This window comes from Rhinolophus hipposideros, assembly GCF_964194185.1.
Source record: "Rhinolophus hipposideros genome assembly, chromosome: 1".
NCBI lineage: Eukaryota > Metazoa > Chordata > Mammalia > Chiroptera > Rhinolophidae > Rhinolophus > Rhinolophus hipposideros.
In genome coordinates, this window is record NC_138047.1 from 53,124,168 (window position 1) to 53,139,068 (window position 14,901).

General features: G+C 39.1%; 2 protein-coding genes across 6 annotated transcripts in view; one reads left to right on the forward strand and one right to left on the reverse strand.

The window, feature by feature from the left end:
- ANKRD17 (ankyrin repeat domain 17) overlaps positions 1-9,665 on the reverse strand; it is a 151,227-nt gene extending 141,562 nt beyond the window's left edge. Inside the window, 1 exon segment of the mRNA XM_081054581.1 lies at positions 9,112-9,665. Within this exon segment, the coding sequence (XP_080910707.1) occupies positions 9,112-9,522 (411 nt within the window). The 5' untranslated portion in view covers positions 9,523-9,665.
- A 93-nt stretch (positions 9,666-9,758) lies between these two features.
- Positions 9,759-14,901, forward strand: part of ALB (albumin) — a gene marked incomplete at its 5' end in the record, with an annotated part of 106,385 nt that continues 101,242 nt past the window's right edge. For 2 of the 5 annotated variants that reach the window (XM_081054600.1, XM_081054601.1), the window contains one exon: positions 9,759-10,123. Of the gene's footprint in view, positions 10,268-14,901 lie in introns of all 5 variants that reach the window. The other 3 variants (XM_081054598.1, XM_081054599.1, XM_081054597.1) reach the window with 3 other exon arrangements.

Genomic DNA, 14,901 nt, shown 5'->3' on the forward strand with positions numbered 1-14,901 from the left:
GTCTTAACCAAATTTAACAAGTGCGTAACTTCTGGCCCAGTAATTCCATTTCCAGGAGGAATCCACCCCAAATAAATATTTATACTCAAAATACTGTAAAAGATATTCATTTCAGTATTACATGTTCAATAGCAACATACTGAAAACAATCTAAATCTCTACCAACATAAAAGATCAAGTAAATTATGCATCTTCATACTATAGAACATTCATAAAAAATGAGAACAAAGCATGGATGCATTAATTTGTTTTTACAGTTAAATAAACATACAATCATCTGAAAATTCATCTCTTCAATTGATATATTTTAAGAATGCTCATCAATGAAACTTTTAGCAGACAAAATTTCTAAGTTACAGCTCTGCTCTGTGTGAAAGATAATTTAATGAACATACACCAAGAGAAAAGAATGAACAGACAATTTCAAATAATAATGATTAATTCTGGAGAGTAGGATAATCAGGTGATTTTTGCATTCTTTAGACCTTTTGATTTTGCCCAATTTTCACAAATATGTATATGTTTCTATAAATATGTATGATAAACTGATAATATTTAATTATAAACTATATTTAAAATTTAAGTTGATACTTAACACTGCACCCTACTACTGTCCTGTAACTCAATTTCTCATCTATTAACAGATCTCTACCTGCAGCAACCACAAGTATACAAATATAGCTAGTAGTTACCTCTATCTAGTCTTACTACAAAATCTTCAGGGTAAAATTAGAATGGATGATTCTTTGGTGTAATTTAGCTGTCAAGGACACTGTAGAAAAATATCACATACAGACCTCATCTAAAAAAAAAATACCAAAAATAAGTGATTATTCCAAAAAGACACTCATAAAAGATGTAGTCTACCCTACCAGTATTCAAAACCAGAAACAAAACAATCCCTATAATGAGACCAATTCTAAAGGCACAAAGTTACTCTAAAAACTAACATAGACTCCCAAATAAGGTAATCATACAGGATTAAAATCACCTTCATAGTTCTAAATTATTATTAATTCCATCTCAACAAGATTTAAATTTTATAAAGCTAGGAATACCATTCTCAGTTTTTTCAAATCCCTCTTAATCCCTAAGTGATTTTCCTACGTTCCTACATTTCCTACGTTTCCTTTTTAAATTTAGTTAGAAAAGTATACTAATAACGACACTTATCTTCTAAAAATCATAAAAAACAGAATTCCATCACTGTGCTAAATTTTCACGTATGTAAGTTCGTTCAACATTTTACTAACTACCACTTGTATAAAATCATTTAACTCAACACATACAGCTATGATTTTAAATACGGCTAACTTAACTTCTTCATATTCACTGAGTGAAATGATTGAGATTATTATGTAATGAAAACAGGCACATATAGGAGATACTCAATAAATGTTTGCCAAGTAAAAGAATTAGCTCCTATACTGCATCTCGCACTAATAAGAGGTACACAGAGGCTATTCTTGTTATTAACTTCATATGAAAAATAAGAGGGAACCACAGCATAGAAAAGGAAAGAGATAATGATGGAGTCAAAGACTGAACTGAAAATAGACCAAGTGTAACACAAAAAGGAAGACTTCCTTTTCTTCTCAGATTTCATATTTAGGGTGATAGGAAACAGGGATAGGAAAATAGAACTCCATGTTATTTATTCCAAATTCAAAACTGATGAAACCAATTGTTCCACAGACCTCTCTGAAATATTTCTCAATCAAAGGTTCTTTAATTAAAAGCCAATACAGGAGGACAAACATAGACCAAGAATTAATTTTAGAACAGTTTTTTTATTTCTTCACTTTACTTTTTTTTCTTTTGTTCCTTTCTCTTTTGAGGGGTGGGGGTATAAAAAAAGTAAAGGATTAAATGAAGCCAAATGATAGTTCGGGGAAGGTGGGGGGGTGGATCTGCCCTACTGAAATACAGATGCATAGCTATAGACTGGTTTCATAAATTTGTCTAGTCTTTAATTTCAAATAATCTCAGGAAAGGAGAAATGAGTTTACTTAGTTTCAAAATTGAAATAACATTAATATTCCTCATGTTTTTCTCCATATTATAATTCAGTTTGCGTAACTGGTTAATTTGAACATTAATTACAAAGTAATAAGAATATAATTAAGTATAAGCTGCAGTCCTCCTTGATCACAGCTTCCATCCCAAACCTTCCAATCATTTTTAAACTATCCCTCTCTAGAGCGCTCCTAGTTTTAGTGATCATTTTCATAGTACAGCAGGCAGAAATATACATAATCTATTTTTGTATAGCTGTATCATAGCATTATTTAAATGAGAATTATGATTTTGGTTATCTCCAATACTTTAATCTTGTTTAACATTATGCTGAACTTTTTTCTGAAAAAGCATGCTTTGTGTCAGACCATTTACCCTCAAAAGCACATTTTTTCCCATGACTCAAAAAACCTATTTTACGTTTTCCAATCTAACAATTTGCTGTCCACTCCCATCAGCACAGTTCACTATCGTCTATCTGCACACTTGGAGAGATTTCAGCATATACGGTATTAAAACTGTTTTATAAAGACACTAAATAATATTGGCTCCAAAAGGGATTTCTAAAGTACTGTAATCTTACTTTTTTTTTTTTTTTTTACACCTGACCCTCTTTGGTCTCCAGTCTCATCCAGAAGTAAATTTAAAATGTCAATTCTGTAACAGACCAGGTAATGTTTATGGGTTCTGTAGGATGACAGGAGGCAACTAAGTTTTGCTTTCAATAATTAGATCTATGTTAATTTCGAGTTTCATAGCATTTTGGGGGAAAATAAAATCCAACATATTGCTTTTCAATAATTAAAATCCCAAATTATAAATCAGGACAAATAATATCTATACTGCTCCACAATTCCACTTCCCCTCATCACTGGACAAGAATAGTTTCTAAAGACAAGAATAAGGTTAAGAAGTTAAACACCCTAAGTCAGGAAGGGCATTTTGCTTCTGGGTAACAAGTGGAGAAGCATAACTCTACAAGAAATGCAAAGTTCCAGGGACGGAAAGGGTATTCATACTTACCTATCACCTTCAATTCCCTAATGACTTGATTCCAAAATGTAAAAGTTGAACGAAGTTAGTCAGATTTGGCACAGGCTGCCAAGGATATTGGTGCCCCCTATTGGTCCTAACAAAAACATAAATGGTACTAGCAGACACTACTTCATATACCATTTCATGAAGTGAAAATTCCTTTTCACCCATGGTCAAGTATGGAAAAATTATAAGTTCATTACATCCAAATTACCTAACCCACTAAATTATTTTTATAAAAATGCAGGATAAATTACTGTTATAAATGCAAATACACTGCCTCAAAGGCTTAAACAAAAAAAACAAAAAAACAACCTCCTAGTCAACTGGATGCTAGTAGCAGTCTAGAGCAGTCTAGTGAATTTCTGAGAGCCAAAATCTGCTGCTTTGATGATTATTCAAAACTTTTACAATACTAACTCCAATTAGGCTGATGAGTTTTATCGATGACTAAATTGAATAATTGAGTACAATTAAAAACATTTGACAGGGGTCCACCATAAATAGTTGCAACCAAATTCTGATACCTTAAAGACTTAAGGTCCCAAATACTTCCAGAGTAAATGCCTAAAGAAGAAATATTTATGAACTACTTTTACTTCAGAGATCTGACTTCATGAAAACCTAGCAGAGGTAAAACTTAAAAGAATACAGATGGTACTGTGCAGTACGAGATATGAAGCTGTATAAGATAAGGTTTCTGTCTCCAGATCTGACAGTGCGTGGTAGACTAGATGAAAACTGCCTCATCAATTAAAAGGCAAAATATGAGAATTTAAGAGTAGACAGAGTAGGTATAGCACCAGAAAGAACAGCTAAATCTTGGACCCCCCACTACTTCACAACACATAGGCCTTCTTTGTTACCACATTACCTCAGTTAGAAGCAGTTTCCCAATTCCAAACTATCCAGATAAATGCCTGCCTGATTCCCCACCACCAATGCAGTGAGAATGTTTCAAAATAACATCGTGGGAGGAAGGGAGGAGGTGTCACAGATCTCTAATGGAAGCTTTGCACACATACTATGGGGGAGGGGAGAAAGAAAAAAACTTATAAGCACCTTCAATAAAATTTTGTGTTTAATTTCACGGTATTCACAGCCTATTAAGATCCCAAGCTAACTCCTATTTAAAAAGAAAGTATTTTTAGCTTAACAAAGGAATAAAACCTTGAAAAGTATAAAAATCTTCAGAGGCAAGGAGAAACAATAGACTGCATCTAGAGAGGGTAGTTTTCACTATAAAGTTTCATTTTGTTAACAATTCTTAATTCTAGATGGTGGGAATATGGATATATTTATCTGTACTTCTTTGTATTTCTTTTTTTCAATGAGTTTTTCAGACCAAAAAAAGTTAAGAAAAGCTTGGGATAGCCAACTTGCCTTCAACTGGTGGCCCCCCTGCCAAAAGTATCTTCCTTTACACTAATTTGTTTTAACACCATCTGAAATGCCAACATCAGAGATGTTGCAATTAACATCATACAACATAAAACAGCACGTGAATGAGTGAGTGAATAAGTGAATGAATGAACAGGCTTTGAATCCAACAGACAGGTTAAGCCCCATTATGCTGCTTACTAGGTATGTGACACTAATGAAGTAACCTAAAACCCTTCTAAGCCAGTATCTTTACCTCTAAAACAAATAATATCCCCTCCCCACATTTGTGTACTTCTGAAATTATTCAGGTATACATTTAATCATTTAATTGCACTCTCATACCTCCCCAAACCTTTAATCATTGGTGCATTTTCAAATCAGTATGTCTTAAAACAGTTTTGCTCACCATTGCTTACCCAGTACAGCAAAATGCCAAGCATTTTCAAACTCCAAATATTTATTGAATGAAACAAATATGATGACAATTATATCATAAGATTATGGTGAAAATAAAATGAGAATACATGAAAACTGTATTAACTCATTTAATTCTCATAATCATGCTATAAGGTAGAACCTACTATTATCACCACTTACATATGAGAAAACTGAGGTGGAGAGAGGTTAAGTAACTTGCCCAAGATCACAAAGCTAGTGACTGATGATGGATCAAAGATTTGAATACAAGCTAGTCCATGCTCTTGACACACACGTAGGCACTGAATAAGTAATAGTTTTTATTGTCTTTAAAATGTAAATCTGGAAGGCTTAAAGTACGTATCAAGACTTTCAATAATCAATGTCTATTTATTTAACTGGCTTTCCCTCTAGTACCTATAGAAGGTCACCATCACTAAAAGAATTAAGTAACTGAAAGATGTTGAAATCCAAACTTCAGCTATTCAGCAGCCCTGGATCCAAAAAGGAACAAACTATTCCTTCTCTTGGTTTCCTAAATAAATTCTGGATGCTCCCTAGGTACTAGTTATTCACTGAAAAATGTTTATCACATACTGTGCTTAGGCAGAATACGAGACAAGATAATTATGACAGAACTATTGCTTCAGAGTTTAATATCTAATATACAAATACTGCTTCACCAATTAAGAAATGAAAATGAGAAACAAGTAAGCTTCTCTGGGTTAATCTGGGATTCTACCATTACAACAGAGGAACTTAGATGGCATTTTTCCATTAAAAAACAAAACAATAAAAGATCTGGAAGTGAACTGGAGGACAATTTACTTCTGAAATAATTTTCCTTTCTCCCTCATTCTCAGCCCTACGTCTTTCATATCAATAAACATTCTCCCAAATCCTTTCAAAAGTGAGCCAGTACTAATTTATTTGCTGGTTTCCCTCATCTAAATCTCTTCACTGGGTTTGTCTCTTAAACTTAAAACCTTTAGTTACCTATAAAAATAGATGGAATTCTGATGAACTTCTACCATATTTATTATATTTCTAATACAGAAAAATGTTACTTTTGAACATGAGTGTGATCTTAATAACAATTTTTTTTCCCTTTGAATTCTGCTTTAGCAAACACTGATACAATTCAATTACATTTAAAAATGCATTCTGTAAAATGTAATGTTATTTCTGAAATGGAGTACGAACTCTTGCAATTTCAACATTTTCCTGTGTAAGATGCGAGTAAGCAATTTAATTTAGTCCACTAATGTGAAAAGAAGTGGATCACAGCAATATGGAAAATAGAAATGTATTTTCTAACATAAAAGCTGTTAGGAATTGGTCACCCACCAAAAGACAAGATAATCATACATTTTTCCATTTTTGATCTAAGGTTTTATGTCAAATTGGTTGTGGGGGGGGGGGTTGAGAGGGAAGGAGAGATCTCTTGTTCTTTACTTTTGTTTCCAGGCATATCCAAATTTACACAAATTATCTAAAACATGATTATTCTATTCTGAAATACTGAAGAGAAAATCCAATTCTCAATAACTTACTCTAGCGTTTAATAAGTAGATTCTTGTTCTTCAACATTCAAATAAAGCTCTTGTTTAAATTGAATCTCCTTTCCTTCCGACTTTTCCTCTTTCAGCAGATGTAGAGAATATCCAGCTAGAGTTTCTTCATAGCAAATGTATATACTGTTGTTAAATTATCCGCCACTTTTTCAGGTTAAGTACCTCAAAACCATAACCTTTCATATTCCTTTTTAACCTTTTGATGATTTTTATTGGAAGGAAGGATATTTTCAAGGATCATGTTATCCACATATTCCACTGTGTAACCAATAACATAATGAATTAGAAAGATGACTTAAAAACAATGAGTATTAGCCACAAGATTCCCCAGTTCTAAAAATGTAAACTTCTGCTTACATGTCAATAAAATGGTTATGAAGTGAAAAACATTGCACAACTCATCCATTTAGCTTATAATGTACAATGACCATGAGGTTTATTTCTTTATTTTGGTCAAGGATGGAGGCATGTGTAGAGACATACTACAGTACTCCTTTGTATCTGTTCATCCCTCATTATGTACCTGTACAGATTTATTTTTAATGTTTATACTTTCTTACACGTATTTGTTTTGACTCGTCTTAACAAATGACAAACCCACTGTTTACACCACTGTGTAGAAAACAAAGTATATTAACAACAAACACAACCCTAGTGTATTAAACATACACCACTCCTGTTTTTCAAGGAAAACAAACCTGACTCCCCAAATTAACACACCTTCAAACTTAAGGGTATTCTTCTACATGATATAAAAAATTACTAGCAGCTTTCCTTATCAGGCCAAAATCCAATGGACAAAAACTACCTAGGTATGTGAAGTTTACAGCATAATATTCCAGCAAATAATACAGTGAAGTTGAGTTCCAAACTAGAGCTTAAAATCTTAATAAAATATCGGTATTTTGCCCATACCTGTGTGACTGTGTTACCTTGCAATTCACTGCCTATTTTTTGAAAGAGATCAGAAGGGGAATACAAGGAAATAAATTGTCATAAGAAGTGTACTGGTCTGAACCATTAGAAAACTTTGATTTCTACTTTTGCTACTACTCACCACAACCAGTTTCCTCTAAGCCTTGTTTTCCTCATGTTTAAAATAAAATCGGACTAAATTATCTACAAAATGTTTCTCATCTCTGTGAAGAATCATACAACTGAGTGATTCCAACTACCATAACAAATTTTATTGAAAATAAGGATCCCATCACATCCTTCTCTTCATTGTTTCAAATGCAGCCTGAGCAACACATTACCCTGAAATGTCCAACTAGGTCAATACAAAATCTATCAACCCGAACCTATCCACAGAGTTCAATAGGTTAATGGAACAGCAAGGAGTGTCCGTCTTTTTGGTACACGTGCTTGAACTATTACATTTCTACCTCCATCCAATCTGAGATAAAAATCTGGTCTTCTACTAATAGACAAGTTTCAAACTCTTTAAAAGGCATTTATCTATTTGAACAGAACCCAAGATTCAATAATGCAATTTTCAAAAAACCAGAATTGCATCAAGTTAAGCTCTGTTTGTGGAAGAGAAAAAATGACAAGTGGTACTTCTAGATAATTCTGTTTTCTCTCTTATAACTAAATGTATAATCAGCCTTAAAGCTGTTTTCCTTCTGCTGCCTTAAGTTACAACTTCTTCCTTCAGATCAAAATTTTCTAGCTTCCATTTCAGAGTGGACAAGAGCGTTGCAAAAAAGCTGGTAACTAGCAAGGCTAACTCTTAGTTTGTTGTGAACATGGTACATTTTACTGAGCTTTTTGGGTTCTATGGCCTTCTTTCAAGAACAAGGTCCTGCAACGCCGCCTGTCTGTGGACCCAGGAAAAATTATAAACAGTTATGAAACCAGATCACTAGGACAAACCGAGAGGCCTTCCTATTCCAACTCAACGTAACCAAGCCTGGCTCCAAGTAGACGCTTCAGCTGCCTCCTATCATCTGGAAAACAGGGCCTAACATAATTAATTCTTCCTCACTGAGGCAGCATTGAAAGATGTATGTGAATGTACACGTAAGGATCAAACATATTCTTTCTCCACGGAGTTTTATATAAATGCATATGGATATAAGATCAGTTCATTCAAAATCCTTGAAACACGGAGGAAGTGAAGGTTACTCCACAACATAGTTGTGAAAAAAACCTGCAGCACAACAGTATGGAAAAGTACAGCTTCTCACGTGTCTCTCACATACAGATATTTAGGTCCAAGTCCATTACAAACAACCCTTCCGTCCCCTCAAAAGTGCTCCTCGAAACTCCCGATTGGGAGAATTTCACCAACTTCCTACTTGTTCCCCAAGAGACTCCTCTACCTATTACCGCACCCCTCCCGCTTTGGTCCCGCCCCGCCCGACAAACAAGACGACCCTACTGGCCCCAGGCGGACCCACCGGGTGCGCGAGTCGGGCATCTAACCAATTCCCTCCATCCCCGGGTAACGTGTTGTTCACCAACTCTGTGGACTCTGGAGTCCTCCCACCCCCACGTGTCAGCCACCCTCCCCCACAGCCCCACACCTCACGACTCCGGCCGGGGAAAGAAAGAGGGCTGTGGAAGCCTGGCCCCTAAGCCAGAGCAACCCGCACGAGTGTGTCCCGCCGCAAGCGCCCTCCCAGCTTCGGCCCCGACCCTTTACAGCTCCTGCCTCCCTCCTTCCTTTAAAGCAGGCCCTTGCCTCAGAAACCTCCTCTTCCTCGTCGTCGTCGTCCTCTTCTTCCTCGCTGTTGTTGCTGCTGGTGCCGCCGCCGCCGCCGCCACCGCCGCCGCCTCCACCGCCGCCGCTGTTGTCGCTGTCGCTGCTGCTTTCGCTGCTGCTGGGGGGTCGGCAAGTCCGGTTACGCTTGGCCTTGTGGTGGTGTTGCTGCTGCGGCGGCGGCGGCGGCTTCTTCTTCAGGAGCAGGTCGCAGACTCGCACCATTCCGCGAGGAGACGAGGCCGACCGAGACCCGCCGCCGCTTCCAACGCTGCTGCCGACCTCCGCCGCCGCCGCCGCCGCCGCGGGGGGGCCCGCCACAGCCGCCGCCGCCGGGGGGCTCCCTTCTCCCTCAGCCGCCGCCGCCGCCACCGGAACCGTCGCCTTCTCCATCCCCAGGGAAAGAGGGGGGGCGCGGGCGGGGGAGGGGCGTGGGGGCTACGCTCTACCGCGACTTCGGCCGCACCGGGGCCAACACAGCGCTCGGTGCCGCCTCCGCCGCCACCGCCTCGGTCACCTCTACTGCCGCCGCCGCCGCCGCTGCTCCACCAGCTCTCACCTCGTCTCGCGATACTAAGGGCGGGGAGCCCGGCGATGGGAGGGAAAGGGGGGGAGCGTGAGGGAGCAAAGAGGGGGGTGAGACGTAGAGGAAGACCGGGGCGTCGCGGGACCCAGAGGAGGGAAGACTACGGACAGGCGAGGGACGTGTGCCTCGGGCGACTTCCGATAGCGCTCCGGCGGGCACGGAGCAGGGCCGCGCTTACTGCTGCAGCGCCCACGAGCGCCCCGATTTCTGCTCTTTCCTCGCTACTTCTCCCACTCACAGTCCTTCAGCGCTCCCTTCTTCCTTCCTCGCCTCTGACCAGGACGCAGCCGCAGGCGGAAGTGCCGATGACGCCATCAGCCGTCGCCGTAGCGGTGGCGCGCGGGTGACTGAAAGACGAAAGAGGTTTCGAAGGCTCGTCCTGGGCCCCCGCGGGCGGCCCGAGCTGCGGTGCGTGGGACAGGCGGGCGGGGAGGCTGGGGCGAAGCGGCCCTTCCCCGGGTGGAAGCCAGTGCGGAAGCGCGGCCCAGACACTTTGGCAGCCGGAGGCCGGGGCTGCGAGAGCCGGGACGTGGGGCCGCATTCTGCACAGTTGTACGTAGTTTTATTCCTGGCCATTTTTTTTTTTCCACTGCCAAATTGTGAGTTAGGGCTTTGGATCTTGAGAGATGGCCTGGTGTAAGGGACAGAGCCCCTCTTCCTAGTTTAAGTCTTGCGGCGTAGACTTCTTGAACCTGTTTGCACTTGTGTATCATGAAGGAGTTGGATTAGGTGATGTCCGATCACTACAATTCTCAAGTTTCCACAGGGAAGAAGGAAACGGGATCTGTGCCAGATTTTGCAGACGATTCATCGAGTGACCCTGGTTTAGTTCTTCCCGCTCTTCACCAGCATAGCTTTTATCTGTGAAATGAGCATCATAAATAACCAACCTTGTCTATGTACCTCTTGGAAAGAATATTGTGATGCGGAGTGATGAGGTTATCGGAGGTGGCTAAAGAACTTACAGGACTTTTGAAATAGTAGCGTAACTTATTAAACTCAGAATTATCCTTTTCTGGTCCAACATGAGCACAGTGGCATCAGGAAAATGGAGCAAACATCAAAGGCAGATGTACTGGCACAAGATAAAAAGTATGTCTCAGCTGACATAGTTGCCATTTTAAAAGTGCTAAGTTTAGCTGCGTGTGCTTGAAGTTTTTTAGCCTTTTTTTATTCCTTTTTAGCATTGGCATACCATGTGAAATGTGGGCAGTTGCCAGTATTCTGCAGAGTATTGTTGTCAGAATTGGCAATGACTGAATTAGTTTATTCAAGCAAAAATTTATCATGTGCCTACTGTGTGCATAGTTTAGGAAATCAAAAGTCTCTCCTTCCAGAAGCTTTACAGTGTCACAAGTGCCATAGTAAATTTACACAACAAAGTACTAACCGTCTGCCTGTTCCTCCTACAGTGGTTGCTGAGTTCCTATGGAGAATGTACACTACACTGTGTATCTTACCACTGCAGATTTCGGTTCTATAACCTCAGCTGTATTCCTCCCCCTTATACTTTGCATATCCTTCAGCACCTTTGCCTTCCTTACCACCAGAATACTTTTTGCAGTCTTTACATTCCAGCCACATTTCGTTATGTGACTCCTTCAAACGTCACAAGAAAATTAATGGTATTAGACATAAACTCCTTCAATTTTCCAAGTGCTAGAAACTTAGATACTTCTGGCTCTTTTCTCCAGTATCAGAGGAATGAGGCGCTCTTCGCTCTTAAACAAGATGAATTATTCATCTATATCTTAGTTCCATTCTCCTCTTTCTCTGCCATTTATTATCTTTTCTGTCTTTAATCTTCCACATTTCTGGTTCCACTCTATTTCCTTCACAATCAAGCTTTAAAGAGTAATCTACATTTAATATCTTTGTTGTCTGAATTTCACTCATTAACCCTCTGCAGTCTGACTTCTATACCTATTACACTACCAAAATCTTTAAAATAATCTCATTATTTAGAAGAAGATGAATTCTTTTTTACTCTTTTTAATAGGTTAAGATCAAACCTATTAGAATGGAGTGACTTTCTGTTATTTTTGTCTAGCTTTTTTTTCTTTTTTTAGGAACTTGTGACAGAGACTTCACCAGCCATTCATGAAACTTGATTTATTCTTCCTGTACATACAGCTAGACTAAATTTCCCAATTTACTTTGCAGTTAGTTGTGGCCATTTGATTCACTTTTACTCAATGAAATATGAATGGGCATGATGTACTAATTTCCAGGCTTACTGAAGTCCTCCCAATTTCCCTTAGTCTTTTTCCATCAGCTTGAAGTGAGTGAGCAGAGCAACCTTGAAAACTATGTGTTGGAGAGGCCAGAGCCAGAAGAGAGAAGGAGCATGAGAGGCTAAAGCACTACTTGGAAGACAGTCCCCTCCAAATTAGAAACACTTCGTTTTGGACTTCTTGTAGGGGAGAAAATTGAAATTTGAGAATTTGTTGCAGGAGCTAGAATGACCATAACTAATCCAGAAATTGGTCCCAGAAGTTGGGTACTGCTAAGACAGTAACCTAAAATAATGTATTGGCTTAGTGATGATACAGCAGATATTGGAGAAACTGATACCAGAGGCTGGAAGAAAGACCCATGTTTTGCAGTAGCAAAATAATTGGTAAAACTTACCCAAGATAATTAAAACTGGTATCACCTATCTATTGAGACTGTAGCTCTCAGGAAATAGTTCAAAAAATCAATAGTATATGTGGAATTTTACATTTTACTTTCAGAAAGATTTTACTAAAGAGATAAGCTCTGGAAATAATTGCAGAAATGAAAGTGCATAAGAATATTTGGAAGGAGTAGAAAAGCTGACTTTTTCAAGACTTTGAATGATAAAATGAAACTGGAAGAGGCCTGGAGTATAGTTCCTTTAAGATTTAGTCCTAGAATGAAGATGAAGATCAGATAAAGGCTTTGGCCTTCCCTTCCAAAGCCATTATTTTAACATGGCTTCAAGGTGGTTGGGATGAAGTTTTAGAGAAACTGACATGAGGGCAAGGAGGGAAAGAAGTAATTTATGTTTGACAATTATGTAAGAAAGAAGTTTGGGATTAGTTATTGGAAACAAACAGATCATAAGACTAAATTTTTGAAGGAATTCTGTTACTAATAAAATAATGAGCCTGGTTCAAATATTGTTCAGGTGTTAAAACAGTAAGGCAAGTGTTCAACCCCAAACTTGCATAAGCAGAAAATAGGGCATAAATTAGCTTTACAGCTCCCCAATGCCTACATAAGATGTTGCCATGGAGAATGATGGACATAGAACATTTCAGAGTCTGGTATTGGGCCATACAGAAGACGAAGGACAAGGGAGTCCCTCCCAAAGACTAGATCGAGATCTCATCAAAACTTCCTCCACTTTTGGGTGAGGGAGATGGACCACAAAATGCCTGTGCAGTATTTCATTGTTATGCAGTCATACTCCCTAGTGTCTCACATTTTTCTCTTAATGCAAGTATTTGTAGCTATCTATCCCTAATCTTCCCTATACATTGGGTTTGCTGGGACATAGGGTGATATTAGAGAGAACTTGCCTTTTTAGTTCATAGGTTGCACCTGGACCTAATGAAGAAGCTTGCACATTACCTAAAATCTAGACTTTAAGCCTGACTTTGTCATTGGACAGAACTCTATGTTGTCTCCATTGGAGTAGGTTGTGTTCTATGTGCAGGAAGAGGTAAAAACACATCTAGTGGCAATAATGGACTCTTGCACACACTAGATGTTTTTTTTCTGGGCACACATTATATTTCCGCACCTCCCTTGCAATTAGGCTTATTTGTTACATGTGCCATTTAGGCTCTAACTAATGGAATATGAGTAGAAGTGATGTTCTCCTATTGTGCTCTGCTCCATAAAAACATCACATGAAAAGTCCTCCAAGATCTGCCCATCCCCCACCAACTTCAGGCAGATGAGCACTTTTGTATTGGAAGCCATGTGTTGAAGATCGTGAAGCCACAATGTGGACAGACTCCGGTTTCCTAAATCCACTTGGAGGATAGCTGCCTGCCTATTAGGAATACTTGTGTTAGAGTTCGCATGATTCTTTTGAGTTAAGTCACTGAGATGAGACTTTAACGTAGACCTACCATTCTTTCCCAGGAGCAACCATGCTTTGCCTGGTCCTGACTCCCATACCACAGGGTGGGTCCATGAAACAGGCCAAAGTAGTCTGTTCCTCAATTATAATGATTGGTTCAGAAATGGGCAGGTTAATAAAATGAAGCCTATCAGAGGCAATCATCATTTTGGCTAGCACTGTTGAGAAAGAGCAAAAAGTTTGTGTATGGCCTTTGGCCCCATATGGAGTGAACTTGCCTGAGAATGAAATTATTACAAGAATATGGAGACAGTCTCTATGCTATTGCAAGAGAGGGAAAGAGTCCATGAATTGAGACGTGTATTTCCTGGCCCTCCTCAGGGTTGAAACCCTAACAGATAAGGGACAGATACAATCAGGAAGACTTCAGAATTAAAAAAATAGAGCTTATGGTTTGTGCCCTGCTTCCCACCGGGAAGTTTGCCTAACATAAGCAACTACAATCAAGTAGAAGTGGCAGCATAACATGTTTAAATGGAGAGAACCAGACAACATTGATAACCACTCCCGCTCCTAGATATTCCTTGACTACAGTGGACCCAAGGAAATACAGAATTCCTTAAGTGGTATGTAAATTTGGTTCACAGTAAGAGTCCAATTGCTTTCCAGGGACTTATTCAATACAGAGTGAGGGAAACTCATGGCAGAGGCTGTAGTATGAACCATACCTACTGGTTGGATACAGGATTCTTTTGAGAGGATACTAACATCTATATGTTCTGAGGTAAGGGCAAAGGGAAATCAATCACATTTTGACTGAGACAATAGATTGCAAGTTGTACCAACAGTGGACCTTCCAGCAACAAATTCAGATAGCAAGCAGACCAGATGCCCTTCTGCCAGTACAGTGATGATGAATTTATCTCCAGCAACCAGATAAAATCAGAAATGAAAAGAGCCTAATAATACTTGAAGTGTTAACTCCCCTGAGCTTGAATTCAAAATTGATGTGAAATTCAAAACAGACTGTTAAATTGGAAGATTATGAGAAATCTCAAAATAGCAAGGTTTGGATTTTTATTCCTGACTGGTACATAAAATAGTACCAGTGTCAACAAAGGATACCCTGAAA